Below are 23,827 nucleotides of genomic sequence, written 5' to 3'. Positions count from 1 at the left end.
TGACTAACACACCGTATTGGATTTGGATTGGACTCGTCGGACCGATACCTGATCAATCTAAAAGCTTCAGTATCGGAGCCGATACAGATCCAGGTATCAGATCAGTGCATCCCTAGTTCTAAGCATAGTCAAGAGTATCTACACAGGCGTCAGCCAATTAGCACGAGGATTCTCTTCTTCGACGTTTAGTGAAACACCGCGGGTCATGTGATTTCAACATGGTGAAACACATTAAATGGGGTGACCTGCACCATGTAGAATAAAACACTTTCTATAGAAAACTATTTAGTACTTCATCTCATGAGTGTACACCATTCGGATCAAACTTCACAGAAACACAATTCATTTGTTAATGTGTAAAACTTTTTATATTGGCTCCAAACTATTGAATGCACCTTTAAGTAGGGACAGTTTTTAACTGGATAAGCATGCACTTCCACGTAAACTGAACCGTGAGTTCAGTATCGTGAACAGAATCATGAGATGAGTGAACTTTTACATCCCTAATTGCTAGTTTCAGATTGCATTGGACATGGACCATTTACTTTTGACAATCTTGCTGCTGTGCAATTTCTAGGGTGCACAGGTTTTTATCAGTACATTAGGGAACTGTTACAGGTTACTAAGCTGCTGCCATGAATTCTTCTGAGGAAGAACTAATCGCTGGATTTGGCAAAGTATGCAAAATTTGTGGCATCAAATCTTTGAAAGATATTCAGAAGCTTTGTTTGAGATAAGAAAGAAAACAAGGAATTCTAGAGCACAGCTGCATATATTTAACAATATATACCCTCTCTTTAATGTTGCCTAAAAAAGAACAACTTGGTCATTTTTCTTGTCGATCAGGCGACCCCTTTCTGCCTAAGTGGCCTGTTTTTGGCCAGAATAAGCTGCAGTGTTGACCAGAATTTATGCCACTGAGCCTGGAGTGTGTCAGGGTTAAAGGTGAAGTGCCCCAGATTTTGAATTGAACAACTGAAATTATGCTGCACAGCAGTAACAAAACAGCCATTCACATAAATGTCTGGGGAAATACCACTCAGTCCTACAGAATACACATTACTCTTCAGTATGCTTGTTCACTGTTTACAGCCATCATCTCTAAAAGGTCAAACTGCTCAAAAGTTAAGTACCTTTCATTTATGAACTCATTGTAATTTTGTGGACAATGGATGTTAGTATTACTTGGGATGCTGGAAAATTTGGTGAAATAGACACAGGCGATACCAGGACTGATAAAAGAGGATGTTTTTTTCAGGGGTTCCTGTAGCTTAATTAGAATAGCATGGCGTTAGCAAAGCCAAGATCATGGGTTTGATTCCTAGGGAGCACACAAACTGAAAGTGTAAACCTTGAATGCACTGTAAGTTGCTTTCGATAAAAACATCTGCCAAATGGATAAAGGTAGATGTTAGATGTTTTCATAGCACAGATAGTTTTATTTTTTTTAATTTTTTTTATTTTATTTTTTTTTAGTAGATCAGTGTTAGCCGAGCATCATTTAGGTTTATGAACACGACTGCACCACTAGAAGAGAGCTTAGACATACTGCATGACACATTGCTTCTGTTCCCTAATGCTCATGGGGCTGATGTGGCTTATTTATAGCTGCTGAGAGCTTTTGCTTCTGTTTGATAGCTTGTTTTGTACCCCATAAGCGTCCTTGGCTGCTCTTCCCCTCCAATAGACCTGGGTCTGTCTTTATTTACGCATCTTAGAAGAGAAGATCTTATGATCACAATTTATTTTCTCTCATACTGTGAGAAAATACAAAAACGTCCATGTCATAATGCCCGGGAAAAAATAGGAAAACATACTTTGTATAAAGGAAGCAAAGTCTGATTATTAAATTAAGAATTGTTTTATATTGGCAGTGTTTAATTATCATAAAAATTCACAATTATGAATAGCATCTGCAGGGCTGCAATCAAGTCACAATCAAAAATGTTAATGGACATAAAAATAGGCTTATTATTTTAGCTCAGTAGGTTTTTTCCTTTTGATTTTGTGGTGAAATATGAGCCGGACATGTTGTTGACAGGTTTCATGAGATTCAGGCCTACATGTTTTTTTGGACAGTAGATGTTTATTGTTAACAGCATTCATGCTTAATTTATTCAGGTGCATTCAATGCAGATAACCTGTCATCAACACACATCTTAGTTCTAGAGACTGAAGAGTGTTAATTCTAGTAGTCAAGAAGAGTTTTAGTTTGTAGTTTTCTTGGCCTTAAATTGTAGGGTCTTGTAGGGCTGGGTACCAATACAGATTTGTTTTGATTCTGATTAATTTGTGTACATTTTAGTTGCGATGTCTTTTTTGCTTATTGTATGAAAGAAATTCTCACTCAACTCAAATTCTCTCTCAAATTATATAGGGAACCTTCTGACTTGGTACATAATGAAAATATGAATGAAAACAATTAACAACATGACCCAAACTGTGCAGTTTAATTTCTATTTATTTAACAGATACTATAATCAAAACAACCAAAACTGAGGTAAACTTTAAATTATGTTTCTTGAGTAAAACATCTGTTATAACAATGTGTAATGTAATATTATTTTAAAATTATAAATGAAAAGTTTGTGTTGGTACTAGGGATGGGCACGAGTACCCGAGTACTCGGAAGTGACAGCAATGATCGAAAATGAAAATGCTTGATGTGACTTTTCACTTAATTCTAAATTCAGTGACAACTATCTGACAACTGTACACTATGTATCAAAGAGGGGCCTTATTTTTAATTTTGAGATGGATTATGTTGTGATTTTCAGCAGTGCCTTGATTGTCAACAGAGTCTCATAGCAGCCAAACTGATAAACGATGCTGCAATGCTAACGTTTGTTCTACAGGTTTACAATCATCAAAAGAAAGTTTAATCCACCGTGTTTTGAACATCTGTCTCTGCACACGTTTGCTAAACAGGTTTTATTGTCATATAATGTAGAACCTTTGACTCAATGTGTATTATTTAATAAAAGTGAAGGTTTATCATTGACTGTAAATCTCCCTCTGTGCCGACAAGTTTGCATGACACACCTGCATCTCAGCGAAATCAAAGCTGAAGATTTCCGCACGAGTTGTAAGTCCAACATAAAGTGGCGTTCCATTGCAGTTTTCCCAGTATGAAGTTTAAAATTCCAAGTTAAATGGGAGGAAGCATGAATCATCACAACAACAAGCTGCAACAGAGTGCAGCGTGACTTTCTGTCCAGGACAGAGACTGCACTCTACACTCTGGAGAAGCACGCACACAATGCGAAATCTTTCTTTCAAACATCTAGATGGAGCACAGCTGAATGTAACAGAACGCAGGGTCTTCAAAACTATTTTCAACAACACTGCGTTTTAAAAACACGATGATTATGGTGTCACGGAAACCACGGTTTGCAGATACACTGTTCAGAAACAGTGGTGTGCACTTAAAGCTTATTACGGTAACCTGAAGGAAGAAAAGAGACACTTTCTGAGCATTGTTTCATTGAATTGACCAGCGTGTCTTCAATGACAAAATATTATGCATTCTATTTTGATTATGCCCTCTTTTGTACTTATTGTAACAGACTACATTATAACAGCCTATGTTAATGAATTGATTTTGGAACAGCGAGACACAGTGCAGCAGTCAAAGACGTATGACATACTGTATATGTACATACTGTATTTGTACATGTCTATGTGTCCCCCCCCCCCCCCCCCACCGAGTAATAACTTTGAGTACTCGAGTAGACAAAATGACCAAAATGCCCATCCCTAGTTGGTGCAATATACTGTGGTACTAGTGAATTAATTTTTTTTTTTTTTTTTTTTTTTTTTTTTTTTTTTTTTAGCAATTCACACAATGGGCTTTATTCATGAAACTTTCGTAAATCTATGAGTAAATTCTGAGTAATTTGCACGTAAAATGGATCTTTCTGAAAACTTTTCTCTGGATTCAAAAATGCTTCATACACCCCAGATTTGATAGTTAAACTCGATAGTATGTTAGTGAATTCCAAACATTCATAAATGAGGGCTGTATGCACGTTCATTCACAATTATCATAATCCACCCCCATGAAAACACCCTATAAGGAAGGCATCAGACACACTAGTAAATGCGAATATATATATACTTAATGAAAGTGTTTTAAAATTAAGTGCATTCTAATCCCAACATTTTTATTTAGGAAACATTCTGGTGTGGTCACAAAGAAAGTGAGGAATTTACTGTCATTGCATGTTTTTGTTGTTATCTGAGGTTCAAGAGGTCAGTAAAATTAGTTTGACATGAAGCTTTAGTGTAAAAATGTTCAGTTCATGCAAGCAGGAGGATGTCCACAACCATTAACCTTCTCTGGTAAGCTCGTTAGTAAGGTCACACGTCATGTGGGGGAGTCAGGAAGTGCGTCATTGTTTACATTTATTTTTATTATTATTTGGAAATTATTTTGTATTTTATTTTATATCGATTTGAAATTGTTTTGGACTGTTTTGGTTTGTGAACAGCAAATGTTTCTCTTATAAACAATGACGCGCTTCCTGCCTCCCTCATCCACCTGATGCGTGACCTTACCAACGAGCTTATGTCATCCCTCTCATGAGCGCATGTCACAAAGGTGTACGGAAGCGAACATTTGTAGTTAAAAAGTTTATAAGTATTGTTTTGTTTCTCAAAATAATCAATCGTTTGGGTTCAGAAGAACTTTATTTGTCGACTGGAGTCGTGTGGATTATTTTGATGCACCCTAAATATGCATTTTGGACCGTCAAAAAATTGAGGACATTCACTTGCATTGTGTAGAGGAGGAGGCCTAAAATGAAATCCTAAAAATCTTAAATTCTGTTTTGATGAAGAAAGAAACTCAGATACATCTTGGATGGCATTTTCATTTTTGGGTGAACTGTTCCTTTAAACGAAGAAACTACCCAACCAGTCACTTTAGAGGGCATTAATTATTTTGAGAAAATCAGACTGAGAAGTCTTTCCACTAACTTTTTGTCCCATGCCAAGCACTCAAAGAAACATTTTCAATTAAGTACATTAAGAAAACAACAAACCGCTTTTTTTTCCTAATAGGCCTATTTTGTAAAGTAAATTTTACTCATGGAATTAGGTTTATGTTCATTACTTATTTAATTTTACCGCAAGCGTTACAAATGTCGGGAGTAGTTCGTACCAACAAAATGTTTGAAACCATATTTTGAAAATAGGAAAACTTTCATGAATCCGAGTATTTACGTGAGAACGTCTTTAAGAATGTTTTAAACAAAAATTTGTTCTGTTTGTGTTTTATGAATGAGGCCCATTATGTTTTGTGTGCACAGAGTTAGGAAGCTTGTGCACAAACCCCTTCTCAAGATGATATTGAGGGGTTTGCAGGGGGTGGCTTTTGCCACTTCTTTCATTCATTACGTTTAAATACAAATAAACCACTATTGTTACTACTTATTAGGGATGTGCACGAGTAATAGAGCACTTATTCTGCACCAGCTTCTCGAATATTAAAAACACTACTCGAATATTGCAAATTCATTTTCTTTTCCGCATTTCCCTGCCGTGAGCAGCGCTGAACTTCTTAATCTCACAAAATCTTGCATTTATAATTGAGTCCACTGGGGGGGCGCTGTGGATGTGTGTCATTGAGGTGTTGGATGGGACAAGATGTGTAATGGCATCTGTGCTTCTAAAGCAAAGTCAATTTATATTACATATCAATACTTGTAATAGTTTGATCCTTATTGAATTCTACTCTATTTGTATTTGGTTCTTGTTTAGAGTCACGAAAACCAACAGATGAGGATCTGCTTGGTGGAAAGTAAATGCGAAGCGAACTCGGAAGATTTTCAGTCAGTGTGTGTGTTTGTGTGTTAAATCTCTGAACACCTGGAGAGCGCATTTTGTAAAAAGCCAACTTTTGCTGCTTGTTTTTCTGAATAAAAACATCTGAAAGGATAAAAATGTGACAGATATAAATATCTTATGTAGAGTTTATATCTGCATTTCCCTCATGTAGTCTGTATTGGTTATTTTATGTAAGTGCTGGGTGATAGCAAATATATATATTTATTATTATTATTATTATTTTATTTTTTTTTTCTCTCAATTATACATACTGTTAATTATTTTTTTCCCCAAAGGAAAAGCATAGTTTAAGTTATCTTAATTTGAAACTGTTCTTGATAATGTTTGTGAATAAAACAAAATATAAGATTCACGTACTGGTCATACGTGTTTTTTTTTTTTTTATGTGCATTTTAATTTACGAGCAATCGCGTACTCGTTTTTTGTGGGTTAGGGTACTCGACAAAATTACTCAAATGTCCATCTCTACTACTTATTTTAGTAGAACTTCAAACTGACTTTCAAAGATTGAACTTGGGATTTTATGAATTGATGTCAGGATTGTTCAAATAAAAATTGTGGTTAATCGAAAAATTGATATTTACCCAGCCCTACTGTCTCGATCTGGATGAAAATAAGGTGTGGACTGATCTTAAATATGGTTTAATATCTTTTGCCCTTTTTTATTAAAGGCTGAAGCTTTACACAGTGTTACAAGCAGTGCTCCATTGTTGCTGATTAGTTGTAAAGCTGTGGTGGCTAAAAAGAAAAAAAGAGAGGAAGAGTGAAAAATGGGAATGGCATGTGAGGAATGACTGCGGTATTCCACAGAACTGTGTCACTGAACTCACTGTTCAGGGATCCCATATAGGCCTTTTACAAAAATGTCCCTGTCATCATATTTATGCTCAGAGCGCTGATCTGAGACCTACCTTGTCTCCCCAGATCCCTGCCTGAATATTAGAGGACCATAGACCGACCCCAGATTAATGCAGTTTCCTTTTCCAGCACTTCACAATCACAGCAACCAAGGCCATTGACACACAGCTGGAAAGGAAATGGAGGGAAAGCTACAGACATGGCAAACAAGCTCTCAAAGAGGAATCCAGCTATTTTTAATATAGGTCCCAGTTTCCCCAGACAGAGGGAGCACAGACATTTATTTGCAGAAGCATTCTCCTTCAAACCAGCTGAGCTGAAGCAGACTGCGTAAAAAAGACTCTGCATTCAGTACATTTTTCTACTCTTATCTGCAGGTGAGGGAGGTTAGCATTTGTTTTTGAGCATAGAGGAAAAGGCTCAACAAGTCTGGAGATCCTCTAATCCCCGCTATCATTTGTTTTCCACAAAGGAGCCCTCCTTTGTATCATTGTTTTCAATACATACATCTTTTAATTATCTTGAGCATAAGCTCTACTAGAGACAGATTGAGACTGGTCACTGGGTTTCTTTTAAATGTGAGAAATCGTAACATCATTAAATATGGAGGCTGTTGGAATGGAAGTCCCACCTTAGATAAATGAGCCAAACACCTTTTTGATGCACACTGCCTGCCAGTTTTCATCATTAAAAAATAGCTGAAAATTGTTATTTATTTTTTAGCTTGATCTGAACTAAAGAAGCATAATTATATGATTGTTTTCAGATTTTGTCAGACCAACATATTACTTGATCATAAACTTGACCAGCTGTTTTGGAGATTTCAGTTTTTCCCCATTCAAGTAGGTAGGAGCTGTACTTGTATCCCGCTCGAATCAATAGAAAATAGCTGTCGGAATGCGTTACAAACATGGACACTGAGTGACCCGACTTGCCTTAAAGGGTCTTTGGCCCTACTCTACCAATGAACATGGCTTGTAGCTGTAGCCCAGGCAACAAAAATAGCTAAGTGGTTGCTTTGCCACCTCAATTGTCTTGTGTAACCAGACTTTTGACTATCAGCATAAAGTCCAGTCTACTTTGAGACCTGATAAACATGGAAGGCAACCAACCACAGTCCCTTTCATTTTTATGTGCTTTGTCTGAAATAGTTGATACCACAATAATTCACTGGCATACAAAACAAATAATTCAAATAATGATGCAGTGGTCTTGTTTCACAAACTGCTGTAAAGATGACAATTGAAAAACTAACAGAAATGTGTGCAGATGTAATTAAAATTTCTGTCCTGGAAGTTGTGGAAAGCTGGCTAATGAACATGGCAGCTGTGATGGTTAAGAGGTGAGCATCAGCTATGGTTTCCTAGCTGACAGCTGGACAGACTGTCAGGCCACATGGTCAGTTTACTTTCTCATATACAACACAGGCTTCCTGCTAAACTTCCTATGCTTCAAGGCTCAATCCTGATTAATATGTTAGACCAGGCGCTGCACAGAACAAACATGCCTTGAATCAAAATACAATAATTTGTAATTTAATTCATTTTTTACTCTTGTGTTGAGCTGGTTTTAAGGCCAAGGCAGTCACCGCCAACCAAATAATTGAGTCGATGAGTTTGTTGGAGCAGAATCCCCGGGATATTTCAAGCCTCTATCATGTGTGACTGGTGACAGGCTCGGCCTGGTATGGACCGTTCCAAAGGTTTCGTTGTGTGTCAACAATAAGACTTTGACACAGGCAGAGAGAACAAGGGTGACCTCATTGCTCAGAGTCCCTTCATTTGCTGTGCTGCAGTGACACCGCAGGGACAATGCTCCCTTCCACTTTTTTCTGCGGATCTGATTCTTCTCGCCGCTGCACCTCATTTTGTGCACCAGTGCACACACTTCAGCTTAGAACTGTGCAGGTGCATGTACCAGTAGGGATAATTTATGCAACTGTGATGGTCTGTTTTAGTAAAAGAGTGTCAGAAACACTATTTAAAGACTGTGGTGTGAAACTCAGCCTTTGCTCTGAGAATTCTTGGGAATCTACTTTTGTGAACTGAGTGTGAAATACTCAACAGCTGGCTAGGGGTTGTAATCAAAGGCTAGCATAAAGTGCAGGATGCAACAACCTTGCCAACATCCTCTGCTGAAAAATAAATAAATTCACAATTCAATGTGTATGATAATGCAATCATGATTGAAACTGCATCAAATGTGTGAGTTACTGCATCCAAATGTGTTCTGCTTCATCTGAAAAAATTGACACATGTCCTCACATCAGAGGAGTTTTTCACTTTTCTCTCTTAGGGGCTGTTTACACGATAACGTTTTCAAATAAAAACGGAAAACTTTTTATGCGTTTTGGCTGTTCATTTACACGACAATGGTGTTTTGGGGCCTGAAAACGCAAACTTTTGAAAACGGGTTTCAAAGTGCAAGTTTTTGAAAATGATGCCGTTATCGTCTCCGTGTAAAAATACAAAAAAAAAAATTTGTGAAAACGATGACGTCATGCGCACGCGTATTACGTGTTCAGTCTATAGGCATGCGCGAGACATTCAAAACTGCAATGACGGACTACAGGACTGTGTTTGTGCTGCTCAAGATTTTGAATTTATTGACGCTTCTCCAGCAAAGTAATAGTAGTAATAAAGCAACCTCATCCATCCAGACAAAATTGCTTGATGCTTTCATTGTTTGTATTCACCGCTCTGTGGAAGAATGCTTATGTGCGCAGGTGCGTAGTGTTTCTTTACAAAGTGACATCGCCAGCTACTGGCCTGGCATGCATAATACAGCGTTTTTAGTCGTTTTCGCAGATCCGTGTGAACGGGGATCGTTTTGACAATGTTGTCGTCTGTACACGAAACTTTTCAAAAACTAAAGGATGTTTTTAGTACATCGTTGTCGTGTAAACCTTCCCTTAGCCTCTCTCTCCCCCTCTTTCCCAAAGGAGCCAATAAGCTCTCAGGCTCTCCTCCTGACCATCAGAGAAAAGGGAGGCCGAGGAAAAGATGGCAAGAGCTGATGCAAATTGGTGGTGCAATCCAAGGCTGGAGAGAGAGACGGGCCAAATGTGAAAAACAATGTTGAATAGGCTTGTAGTAATTCATCCCCCACAGGCCAGCTACTGTATGTGTCTTAATAAAATCCACAGTACGTGAATATGCAGTTATATTGGAGAAAGGTGGAAAAGCCCTGCGGAGTTGACTCTCGTCTAAAGGAACATATGTATTCATAGTAAGGATGGGCCCTAGTATTTGTAAGTGACAGCAATGTTTGATGGAGGAGTGATTCACCCTAACGTTACTGCAAATCATCATGACTTTGTCGTATCTCTTGTTCGGTCATGAGTACCAATACGTTTTGATGTTATCGAAGTAGGCACCATATTTGATTTATTAACATGATTTGGTTTGAGTGAATGATGACTTAAATTCAGTCTGTTCATCAAATGAAGTGATTGCATTTCTTTACAAGGCTTGGAATGTGGTGCATGAGTTGTATCTATCTTTTACTGTGGTTTTATATTGTTTTTTTACTTTATTCAAGCTTGACAGCAACTGTACGGACCCTGTATATGGTGACTTTATCTCACACTGTTTGAATTCAAAAACAGCTAAATGGAGCACAACATATGCTGTAAAGGAGGATGCTCAATATACAGCAGCCTTCAAAGGACACGTCCTTCCTAGCGCGCAGCCTTCGAAACGAGACACAGCCAAAGTTTTTCTTAGGGATGCACCGATCCAATACCTGGATCGGTTATCGGTCCAACGAGCCCGATCCAAATCTGATACTGTGTGTTAGTCATGTTAATTACTGTCAAGCTCCAAAAATGACATAAAAGAATCATAAAAACACCATTGAAGTAGTTCATAGGACTCGTGCATTTTATTCAAAGCCACTTGAAGATGTGCGATTAGCTCTGTGAATCACAAAAGGCTGTTTAATAAGTAAATATATAGTATGCACAGCGCCAGTGCGTTAGTGAATGGTGCTGCTCTGTTGACACAAACTCATGCACAGGCTGGTGATGCACTCACGGCTATTTTTACCCTTCACAGCGGTGTGCAATATTTGAGCGCAACTCAAGAACAGCATCTCAGATGTAGATGCTCAATAGTTCGGTTCACTTATAATATGCGTTTAGAACAGCACTGGAGGTGCATTTTACCAGAATATGAATAAGAAGCGAATTAAACTACTGAGAAGTTGCCTACAAACAGACACATACAGGACTTCCTGGAGAGTTTAGAATGTCAAAATAAAAGCGTGAGGGTTTAAAAAGTGCACGATTTAAATATATCACATTGTATTTAAAATTAAAAGTCAATAATAATAATATTAATAACAATTTTTTATTATTATTATTATTGTCATCATTAGCATTTGTTTACAATTTATAACAATATTTAAGTTGAATGGGTTCCAAAAAATAACTGTGTGAATGAAAAGTGGACTGATGTCGTACAACTAAATTGAACAAAAAATAAATCTGAATCCTTTAAAGTCGAGATGCAAGTTGAAACATTTTTGGGGAAAAAAGGCAAAAATAAAACACTGGTTTCTTTTCTACTGAAGACTTGAAGACTGGAATTACTGTTCATTTTGCTGCTACATCATCCAGTATACTAGTTAATAATAAAGTGTTTCTTAATAAGCTATACATTTATATTGAAATAATAGAGGTTTGTGTTTCTTTACATATTAAAGAGTACTCCCAATTAGTTCCACACAATAATGTAAAGATATTCTAAACTGATTATGCAAAAAAAGACAACACTGGTATCGGCTTGGGATCAGTATCAGCCGATACTGAGATTTCCGATATCGGATCGGAAGAGAAAAAGTGGTATCGGTGCGTCCCTAGTTTTTCTAGCATGTCAGTCCACTGGCGGCCATCTTTGGAACACTCTGGGGAAGCTATTTCCAGTCATGACAGTGCAGTCTCTATCTACTTGAATGGGGGAACACTGAAATTTCAAAAACTGCTTGCCATGCTTGCGTTTAAACAACATAGCCTATTTCAAATCAGCAGTAAAATCTGACAACACTAGTATCATAAATTGTGCTTTACCTCAAATTATGCTAAAAAAAAAAAATATTTGCTGGCTTGTATTAGCTAATGCGCATGGGTGTTCTCGAGTTGATTGACAGGCAATGTCTGTTTCTAAAAGGTGATTGGCTCTTTTACCTGTAAGGCGGTACTTCCTTACAACATCCATGGACCGTTCCAATTTCTCCCATTCATTTTAATAGTAGTGGCCTGTCTCTGCTAAATAGTCTCTGGCGCAACTGATAAAATGGGTTGGAAGGGAACAGAGTGTCTTGAAACACTTTTTAAAAGTTGACCTGTTTTGAATTTGTCACGGCCTTATAAAAACACACATTTCACAAAATGTAATGCAACATTTATGATGTTTATGCGACGTAAGACTGTTTATCTATCAATTACTCTAGTAGTCAAAATGCACATCCCTTATTCATATTCGACCACAAACACTCGATAAACAGTACTGAGGCTGATTGTCTACACATTTCTCCTTCCAGACTGTAACACATCACATCCTCAATTTATAGGCCATTTGTACCTTGCTAGACTCTGTAAGTGTGTTTTGCAGATATGTAGCCCATAGTAGTACACAGTCTCTTTTGCAGGGTCCTTGTGATTCATCATTAGACTCCAATACGGAGCTGCGCTAGTTCAGAGACTCCCTATTAGAAAAGCCAACAGGCCCACAGGGCCGCCACTGACAGATACGGAGTCGTCATCTCCCTCATTACCTGCTTTGTGTGCGTGAGTGGATGTTTCTCTCAAGGGAAGTGGAGAAGAGTTTTGCCTTTGAAGAACAGAAAAGCACACAGTGGGTTGTAGAGGTGGGATCTCTTCATTATGCCAACAGGACAGAGCAGAATCAAGACTTTTTGAGAGTGCTGCTTTCAGTTGTGTTTACGCAAAGCAAAACTGGGATGCTGTTGCATATTTAAAGATGTGACGTTCTTGGAAGTTTTTGGAGATCTTGCCTCCTTGTGTTTGTGTTGCATAACAAAACGACTGTGTTAGAAGCCTGTCTCGCCCTCTGTGTAGCGTGCAGAGAGATCTGCCTTCATTAGCACCCACTCTGGATCTGTGTTAATGTGTGTGTGTCATGCAGTGTGAGCTCCTTGGTACATGTGTTTGTATGTCAATGTTGAGTTTATTGGATGGAGGCTGAAACATTCTGTTTGGGTTTTTTGAACTACTCAAGATGCGAATCAGTGATGCATGTTGCTGTACTGTGTGTGTTTTCAGATTTGATCCACTGCACCAATGAGATGAATGTGAATGTGCCCCAGCTGGCAGACACTCTGTTTGAGAGAACTACCAACAGCAGCTGGGTTGTGGTCTTCAAAGCTCTCATCACAACACACCATCTAATGATGTATGGAAATGAGGTGAGATTTTCAGAGACCTGCACTGGTCATTTATTCTGTCTGCCTAAATGTATTGTCTTATTTGTGTACATATGGGACTTAAATTTGTCTGTGCAATTAATTTTTTGCATTGCACTGTCAAGGGTGGGTGGTATAGAAAACATGGCGTTGCCTTTGCACCGGTGTGTATGTGGCGAATAAACACATGCTAATAATGGGCCTATATGGTTTACAAGTTTAAAAGTGTGGACTACAGTGTTTCCTGCCAGCATTATGGCTAATAAATTCTGTATCACCCGAATTGTGAGTTGATTGTGATAAGATAAATGACTGGATGTCGCAAAAAAAATACAAGAACACTAAATAGACAACATGTCTGTCTAGAGTGCAACAGTCAGGTTCCGGATGTAAAAAACCCTTTTATTTTTTCCATAGACTAATTGATTTTCGACGATATCTTATAAAGCTTTAAAGACAGACCTACCGTGATCTCCAAGGATGTTGATCGATAGTATATGCTTCTGTTGAAGCCATCAGTGTGTGTTATTTCAACTTCATTGTTTAAAAAGTGTTTGGTAAACAACTACGTTCCCCATGGTCCAGCAGGAAGGCTTCACCAATATGAGGGCCGTGGCCAATAAAGCCTGCGATATGTGCCTAGGAGCGTCGCCCACTCCATTGATGCACTGTGGATGACGTTATCTAGTCGGTCTCTCTTCACCCTTAAACTACTTATTTGTGCTTATCAGAATATTTAGCAATACACGTCAAATGTGTTGTTTCTATACTTTTAATCAACAACCAATAACACATTTTTTTATATATTCACATGGTTTCTTTTTTTCAATTGTGTCATTTGCAAGGCTTCATGTGATTGTAGTTTTGCCTCATTTGTGATGTGATTCACCTCGGAGTTGGTTGTTTTGGTTCATTGCTCTTTTATTGAGGATTTTATGAAATCCCTATGCAAAATATGAATGGGAAAAATACTTCCAGAACCAAGATGGCTGAAAAAGTGGGTGGGCACTGTTGCGCTCTATTGTATTGTCTTTACTTGGTGCCCATAAAAACAAACATACTGTGCTATTGTGCATCTGACTCAATGACTTCATGTTTATATGACAACATGCAGTTAAAGAAACAGTTTTGTAATAATACAACAAGAAATGTCACAAAGTTTTTTTTTTTTTTTTTAAATGTAGTTAACCCTCTTTGAATTCATCCCCTTTTTTATGCACTGCAACAAAATGAGATGCACCTGTAAACAGAGACAGATGCACATTCCTCTAATGATAAACAGCTTGTAGATGAGAACATGACACACACATATATACATACATACAGTTGAAGTCAAAAGTTTACATACACCTTAGCCAAATATATTTAAACTCAGTTTTTCACAATTCCTGACATTTAATCATAGAAAACATTCCCTGTCTTAGGTCAGTTAGGATCACTACTTTATTTTAATAATGTGAAATGTCAGAATAATAGTAGAGAATATTATTTATTTCAACTTTTATTTCTTTCATCACATTCCCAGTGAGTCAGAAGTTTACATACACTTTGTTAGTAATTGGTAGCATTGCCTTTAAATTGTTTAACTCGGGTCAAACGTTTTGGGTAGCCTTCCACAAGCTTCTCACAGTAAGTTGCTGAAATTTTGGCCCATTCCTCCAGACAGAACTGGTGTAACTGAGTCAGGTTTGTAGGCCTCCTTGCTCACACAAGTTTTTCAATTCTGCCCACAAATTTTCTATCAGATTGAGGTCAGGGGTTTGTGATGGCCACTCCAATACCTTAACTTTGTTGACCGTAAGCCATTTTGCCACAACTTTGTAGGTATGCTTGGGGTCATTGTCCATTTGGAAGACCCATTTGCGACAGCTTCAACTTCCTGGCTGATGTCTTGAGATGTTGCTTCAATATATCCACATAATTTTCCTTCCTTCATGATGCCATCTATTTTGTGAAGTGCACCAGTCCCTCCTGCAGCAAAGCTCCCCCACAACATGATGCTGTCACCCCCATGCTTCACAGTTGGGATGGTGTTCTTCGGCTTGCAAGCCTCACCCTTTTTTCTCCAAACATAATGATGGCCATTATGGCCAAACAGTTACATTTTTGTTTCCAGAAGACATTTCTCAAAAAAGTACGATCTTTGTCCCCATGTGCACTTGCAAACTGTAGTCTGGCTTTTTTATGGTGGTTTTGGAGAAGTGGCTTCTTCCTTGCTGAGCAGCCTTTCAGGTTATGTTGATACAGGACTCATTTTACTGTGGATATAGATACATGTCTACCTGTTTCCTCCAGCATCTTCACAAGGTCCTTTGCTGTTGTTCTGGGATTGATTTGCACTTTTTGCACCAAACTACATTAATCTCTAGAAGACCGAATGCATCTCCCTCCTGAGTGGTATGATGGATGCGTGGTCCCATGGTGTTTATACTTGCATACTATTGTTTGTACAGATGAACGTGGTACCTTCAGGTGTTTAGAAATGACGAGGTCTTGGCTGATTTCTTTTTATTTTCCCATGATGTCAAGCAAAGAGGTACTGAGTTTGAAGGTAGGCCTTCAAATACATCAACAAGTACACCTCCAATTCAGTATACCTCCTTTCAGAAGCTAATTGTCTAAAGGCTTGACATCATTTTCTGGAATTTTCCAAGCTGCTTAAATAAGGCACAGTTAACTTAGTGTATGTAAACTTCTGACCCACTGGAATTGTGATAGTCAATTAAAAGTGAAACAATCTGTCTGTAAACAATTGTTGGAAAAATTGCTTATGTCATGCACAAAGTAGATGTCCTAAATGACTTGCCAAAACTATAGCTTGCTAATATGAAATCTGTGGAGTAGTTAATTTTTTTTTAAAGACTTAAACCTAAGTGTATGTAAACTTCTGACTTCAACTGTATAATGATATATATAGTACAGTTAGGATGTGACCTACATGTGTACATGGCCCTATAATGTATTGCTACTACTAGAGTTCTTCTGGAAACACACACAAAAGAAGGGTAGTGCCAATGACTCTCACGTGTGTCCTTGTTCATTCACTTGGGCTTTAAAATGAAAAGCCCTTCACTATATGTCCTTAGCTCACCAGTGCAGAGATGCAATTCTGTCCTTCAGCACAACTGTTCTGGGGCACGACTGCACTAATCAGCCGATGGTTGTTTTGTTATCGGTGCTGAACATCTGGTCCAGGTCAGGCTTGGTCTTAATCTTGCTACCCGTAACGGCTTCTAAAAGCACACTGGGGCTTGGTTATGTGTTTGGTTATCACCTTCTGTTGAAGAACAGAGGCATTTGGAGGACATTTGTCTTGTCAGCAGTAGCCCAGTTAGAGGCACGGGAAGGGCCACAGATAAGGTACTGTTGATAAAGGCGTGTTCACATGCATGCGTTTGTATGAATAGGAGAGAGAAAGGGCGATGTCACTTACTAATGGCTCATATACCAAATGCAGAATTTGCTTTACTGATGTCACTTGGATTGTATGTTGTCTATAGAAAAAAATAGCAAGTTGGAGGGCAAATGGTTTAGTATAATGCCAGTGGGATGATGTGGGGCTTAGCATAACTTGAAGGATCTGAGAAGGAAAGTAGGAGGGATAGTCAAAGGATGGGGTGGAATTTTAATCCATTGGTTTATGTACGGTCACACAGTGGACAAATTGCTTAACCTTGTATGGGGACACCACTGTCAGTCTAGAACAGTTCCTTCAGTTGCCAAAGGAGGACTGAGTGGGCGAGTAGACTGATTCAAGATAGAGACAGGGTGTGTATGTTTGTGATGGATGTCCTATGGGGTCTGGTTAACGTTGGTGTCTCAGATAAAGTTTTCTGTAAAAAAAGATAAATATCCTCCTGCTGATACACTTGAGACCTGCCCTGGGTCTGCTGAGAAATGTAAGCTATGTCTGTATGGTTTTATCATTAACCTTTCTGTCAATACTAGATTTGAGTTGAGTAGCCAATTCAAACAAAACACTTGCTCGGGTTCAGAAATACAGAAACGCTGACCAGAAGATCAAATTGCATTCTCCCGGTGAATGGGTTTTTGGTCGTGATTTGCCAATACATTAGTCAGTGACAATGAATAGCTTTAACGTGTTAAAGTCAACATGAAATCAAAATTAACCCCTTTTACTTAATACATGTTACTGGTCATATTGTGCATGAATCATCAATGCATGTCTTTCCATAAAACATTCTTTTTCACAATTTTCACGATTTTTGTCACAATTTAACACCTTGCTCTGCCTCTGAAATGACTTTCCTTTTCAGCTGATGTCACCTAAGCCACATGGTCAGTTAGTTAATACTAGTCATTAGTAAGGATGCACGATTATGACAAATCATAATTGTCGATTATTGCCCTTGATATTGTAATCGCGATTGTTAATGACGATATTTTGTAGCTTGTTTAATACATCAATACAACTGTTAATCTTTTTTTTTTTTGTACACAAAAATCGAGCAACCCAACAATATTCAGACTCTCCTGTTCTGCACTCACAAATGCTCTCATAATAAATATAGCTGTTTAAACAACACAATAAATCACTTATTTAGACCCTGTCTGTACCTTGATTATAACGGTCAGGGATCAGTTAAGTTTTGTCGCGTTGCTCGTTTGCGGGTTGTTTACCTATGATAAATAAAACGGGGCGTGATTTAACGAATTGAAAATAATTTTAAATTGCTCACCTTTGTTTTACAGCTTCTTTTTGAGTGTCAGGTTATGTTTCTTTAGCACTAATTTTCATGTGCCATCGCAAACCGAGATTAAATATACTGTAAAGCAAGTATCTGGATGTTAGACTATTCAGAACTTGCACATAAGGATTGGTTGCCATTACTGATAGGACTGTACTATAGACTCACTGTGTCTCTGATTGGCCATTGTCTTTCATTGCTCAATGCAGATCTGGGATTGGTTAGAAACTCAACCGCTGCAAACATGCTTTAAATAGAAACCATTAACGAAACAGGAGTAGACTTAAATTGAATGCTGTAATCATCGGTTTTCACGATTACATAATCGTGAGAGTCGTAATGGCGATTCATTTTTCAATTAATTGTGCAGCTCTAGTCATTAGTCAGTTGTAAGTAATGCAGTCTTTCTAAAATCTTTCCAATAGTTAAACGCAGTAATTTAATGCTTATTAACATTGATATACTTTTTGGCAATAATACCAAATAACGATAGATTAGAAAATGAAGTGTTAACAATGGGATACGTTAAGATGCTCTCGAGGGTGAACTTGACCTTTACAGGTCAAAAAGCTTCCTCAAAAGTAGGTGTCCCAGCGACGTTTCAGGAGGGGAGTAGTCCTCAATGATGTGATGTCATCGATGCAACGCATAAACATCAATAAATATATTTTTTAAGATGAACGTTTATTTTGACACTAATGCCAGTCTAGTCTGTACGCGTTTCCGTCAGGCGATGCAGCAACCTTCTGATATTCATCTTGCTTTATAAGCACTAAATATGCTTCTCATGTGGAATATGGATATGCACGGAGTGATTGAAGCCTGAAGTTCCGCTCTGCTCTATTTGTGCGTGCGTCATCACTGCTGCGAGCTCTGGTGACAGGATGGCACAGAGCAGATCACGTGCACGATTAAACTGGGCTTCCCTCGATATCATGGCGTATGCAACACTTTTGAATTCTACATGACAATTTTTTTCATTTTAGAGTTAAACAGCCATGATATTCTGAACAGCATTGATGAGGGAAAGAGAAAACACCTGCCCTGCACCAACATCAACTACAAGACTTTTCACATCGTCACATCAATACCTTTACTAATAATTATCACAGTAAACTTTAACAGAATTTTTCAATACAACTGTGGAAGTTGCAGCCAAGAAAAAACCTGGATCACACATACTCTCCTGTCATGGGTGTTTTGCATTGTAAGACTTGCTTGACTGTTTTAGAGATGACAAATGGTCACTGTAGTGTTTACCTCATTCCACAAGGCAATGAGCTGACATCAATCGATTGATGATCACATGTATGTGACTATTTTTTTTCAACAACTGAAGTACCTTATTTTGTTGTGGATTTCCCAGTGTGGGTACTGGATTTGCAATATCAGAGAGTGCAATAAAATATTCAAATTATATTTTGGTTGCATTTGTGAGATAAAAAAAAATGTAATTGCTTGTGTAAAATAGGCACATAATATCGTAATATCAATCACAGACCCCTGAATCAAATCGAAACTATATCGTAGCAGACTTTAAGGTATCGGCAAACATCAGATTGCTGGCTAAGAGAATCGATATAAGATTGTATCGTGATGAAACTTGCGATTTACACCCCTATTAACATTCTGTCCATGTGCTGACTTTGAGTTCAGGTGTCTTCAGTGCTGGATCAGTTTCCATAATGGATGTTGTTTGTGAGTGATGTGCACTAGCTAGGGTAATTATTACCCTATGAAACATTCACTCACCTGTTGACTCTTTCCCTCTCTACCCTACAGGCAAGAATGGCAAATCTAGGCTGAAAACAAACGGTTGGTGCTTGATAATCAGTTGTTCCTAAGTAGGGTGTAGGGATAAGCCACGTGTGGAAAATGGGTGACTCAACATGTTGGATTGGGCATTGACATTGCTTCTGTGGCATGGTCCTTCAGCACAATGACCCATGATGCTTTATCACTTCTTCATACTGTAGCTAAAAGAAGTATAGAAAGAACTGGTGTTCAGGTGGGTCATTTTTTGCCTATTAAGTGTTCTGAGATTTTGGGAACATAAATATGTCTAGTTGTAGGTTGTGGAACAGTACTACATCCTTATGATATGCTGGATCATTGTTTTTATGTGGAGTTTTAGTCCTCTTTTGCTTTCTGGGCTGGTTGTTTTCATTTATTCAGATGTGATCTCTCTGCTTTACAGACAGAATGGGCTTTTTGTCACACACAGAAATTGCTATCGAACAACCTGCCTTTTTTTTTTTTTTTCACATCCCGTCATCATTTTGTGCTTGCCTTTTCTCTTTAAGCCTTTATTTTTTTTCAACTGCAGTAATTGCTCAGACCATATCCACAGAAACCTCAGAACATGTATGTATTGAGAGAGTGAAGACCAGCAGCCTGCACATTATCAGGGCATCATCATGCAAGCCTATTTACACATGTTCCCTGAAGGGTTAGCATGCTCTCACAGACATGCACGTGCAGATTTCACAAAGCAGTCCCAGCGCTGCCTCTGGATCAGTTTCTGACTGCATACACAGGATCAGCGGCTACTAAAACCTGGAAAAACCCTGATCCCAAAATACTAAATCTTCCCTCTAACTGAGTTGATGTGTTAATAGCAGCTGCTCTGTTTGGGAGAAAAATCATTGGCCGAAGAACCTGCTGCCTTAATAATAAATGATGCTTCACTCTGACACTACTTGAGGTTTGTTCTCACATTAATTATTTGCCAAGTAGAGAATGCAGGGCCCTTCCTGGCCTATCAATCTATATTTGTCGTTGTTACATCTGACATCCATTTTGAATAAGCACTCCCAAACCTCAGCAATGTAAAAAAGCAAGAAGGCAGAGAGATTGAAGCTTTCAGGCAGAGGACCAGGCAAGCGAGCCTGCAAGCATGAATTTGCAGATTCCACTGAATTTGTAATCTATATTGATCTGCGCCTGAGTAAACTTCTCTGCAATTTGGTGTTCACTGGCTCAGCCATGGCTTTTGCATAAGGTTTCTGTCTAAGGTTAAGCCCCAGTGCCAGAGAGCCAGCTCATGCTTTGTATGGCTTCTCCTGGGGATTTTCGTCATGGTGTGAATGCGCTATGCTTCTCTCGTCTGATCCCCAGAGACTTTAGACCAGTTGTCAAGGCAGGAGTGCAAAGCAAAAGTATGTCAGTAGCTTGAAGGATTGGAAACACTTGCTGATCAAGTGATAAAGATGAACTGCTCATGTTAGTTCACCATTTCCCACATTGTAAACATACATTTCTGCATGACTGTTCTGGCTGAACTAATTTTGCAAGCCCTTTGGAAGAGTAAAGAGGAACCTCAGTCAAAGCTTTAATCACATGACCAGGGCCACCACCACAGGCACCATAATCTCCTTTGAGATCAGAGTAGGGATGTTTAAACTAAAATTTTGGAGTCAACTAGTCTAAAAAGAAACCAACCTTCAGAAAACAGTCCAAATTTTTTTTTATATGCGATGTGCTCACCTTGCATTACGATCATTGTACATTAAATATAGAACGTGACACGCATTCACCTTTAGTGAATACAGATTTATTTATTGAAAACAATTGAATGAATAGTGCAGGACAAATAGAGCAACCTAATAGCCTGTTCTAAATAGAATTCACCAAGTAAACGTTACTTTACATATTAAAACATCAGGACATTGTTGAAAATAATTAACAGGTAAACTAAGCCAAATCTACGAGAAAAAAGGACATGCAGTCATGCATTAGCCATTGATCTAATATGACAGCTGTTCGGTAAAGAACGTTAACCAATAACAATTACAATGTAAAAATAAAAAAATAGATATAGGACAGAAAAAATATGTCTGTGATGTAGCCTACAATAAACCTAATATATTCTAAACTAGGGATGCACCAATACCATGTTTTCTCTTCCAATCCAATTCCGATATATGAAATCTCAGTATCGGCCGATCTGATACCAGTGTTTGTTTTTTTTCATAATCAGTTTAGAATATCTATACCTCACTGAGTGTAAATATGTAAAGAAACACAAACCTTTAACTACACATTATTTCAATATAAATGTACAAACTATTAAGAAAAACTTTGTTAACTAGTCTACTGGATAATGCTGCAGCAAAATTGACAGTAATACCAGTCTAAGTGTTCAGTAGAAAAGAAAGCAGTTTGTTTTTTGCAAAAAAAAAAATTAAACTTGTATCTGGACTTTAAAGGATTCAGATCTCTTTTTTGTTTAATTTAGTTGTAAGATATCAGTCCACTTTTCATTCAGTGGAACCCTTTAAACTTAAATATTGTTATAATTTGTAAACAAATAATAATAATAATACATTATTATTATTATTATTATTATTATTATTATCGACTTTTAGAATTTTAAATACAACAGTAATATATTTCAGTCGTGTACCTTTAACTTTAAAACCCTCGGGCTTTTATTTTGACATTCTAAACTCTCCAGGAAGTCCTGTATGTGTCTGTTTGTAGGCAAGTTCTCAGTAGTTTAATTAGCTTCTTATTCAAATTCTGGTAAAATGCACCTCCGGCACCATTCTAAATTCATATTATAAGTGAACCAAACTATTGAGCTTCTACATCTGAGATGTTGTTCGTGAGTAACGCTCAAATGTTGCGAACACTAAAAGTAGCCATGAGTGTGTGTGTAAACAGAGCAGCGCCATTGCTCTTATTAAACACAGCCTTTTGTGATTCACAGAGCTATCGTACGTCTTCAAGTGGCTTTGAATAAAAGGCACGAGTCATATGAAGTACTTCAGTGGTGTTTTTACGGTTCTTTTATGTCATTTTTGGAGCTTGACAGGAACGAACATGCACAGTATTGGATTTAGATTGGGTTCGTCGGACCAGTACCCGATCCATCTAAAAACGTCAGTATCGGTGCATTGGTGCAACCCTATTCTAAACATTAAATGCCCACAGAATAAGAGTTTAACCCATTAACGTATTCGGCACCTCATTGAAAATGGCCTTTTTAATCAGCAGATTAAAAAATTGACATTCTTTGCCTAAAACAGTAATTTTCCAGGCTACTTAATCAAAAGCATAAATGTTTTGATGAGCAAAATTATCACATTGACATGGTCCAGTGAAAGACTGTTCTTGACTCACCTGAGGCGGCTATCCTGCACTTGAAAAAGCCAGCTCGGTGGGAAAATAACTTACAAGCGTGCACAGATTTAAAGACTCAAATATGAATTTGATTCATACACTTTGGGTGAGTGGGGGGGTGGACAGGAGGGTGGCGGATAACTCGTAACGCTACAACATCTGAAATGTTACAACAAACTCTCCTAAATCTCATGGTGGAGCTACTTTTCTCAATTCCTGTATAGGTCAGATGGAACCTGGGTCAGAAATCAACTTTTCCATAAAGGGGAAATTTGGAAATGTATTTCCTGGGGCATTTTTTACCTTTACAAAGGGAATTTTATTCTAACCTTATAACATGACTCTGTCATCCTTTTATGTCAAATACTAATAATTAATAATAATTTAAAATAAATAATTTAAACCATTCAAATTTAAAATGGCATGTTTCTATAATTACAGAATTGCATGATCTCTACATTGCATAATTTGCATTGTTACTGAAACAAAACTTTTTTTCTTATTCACTAATTTCCAAATATTTTGGCTATTAAATTAACATAGCCTACAAAACTAATGCACAGACACAGAGGAGATGACAGCATTTCTCTAGATTTGGAATGAGGAGCTTATAAAAAAAAATTAGCAACTCTTAGCAAAAATAAACATTTAACAATGAACATTAGTCAGATATGATGCATAAACTAAAAGTTGTTAATGTTCTGTAAAATTATTATTGTATCATTAATAACATTTTAACACATTCAGATATTATTTTTGTTAATATTATTAACTACATTGTAACATATGGTAATTTTAGCATGAATACATGACACCGAACTGATGCGAAGCGTGAGAAGCGGAGTGCCCCATCTGTGTGCGTTTAT

General features: G+C 37.8%; 1 protein-coding gene across 4 annotated transcripts in view; it reads left to right on the top strand.

Annotated features, from left to right (window-relative positions):
- LOC127440834 (phosphatidylinositol-binding clathrin assembly protein-like) overlaps positions 1-23,827 on the top strand; it is a 93,034-nt gene that overhangs the window by 5,173 nt on the left and 64,034 nt on the right. For all 4 annotated transcript variants that reach the window (XM_051697819.1, XM_051697814.1, XM_051697806.1 and 1 more), the window contains exon 2: positions 12,989-13,131. In XM_051697819.1, the coding sequence (XP_051553779.1) occupies positions 12,989-13,131 (143 nt within the window). The remainder of the gene's footprint in view (positions 1-12,988; positions 13,132-23,827) is intronic.

This window comes from Myxocyprinus asiaticus, chromosome 1, assembly GCF_019703515.2.
Source record: "Myxocyprinus asiaticus isolate MX2 ecotype Aquarium Trade chromosome 1, UBuf_Myxa_2, whole genome shotgun sequence".
Classification (NCBI taxonomy): Eukaryota; Metazoa; Chordata; class Actinopteri; order Cypriniformes; family Catostomidae; genus Myxocyprinus; species Myxocyprinus asiaticus.
The sequence above is the reverse complement of the archived record's forward strand: the minus strand, read 5'-3'. Positions and strand labels throughout refer to the sequence as shown.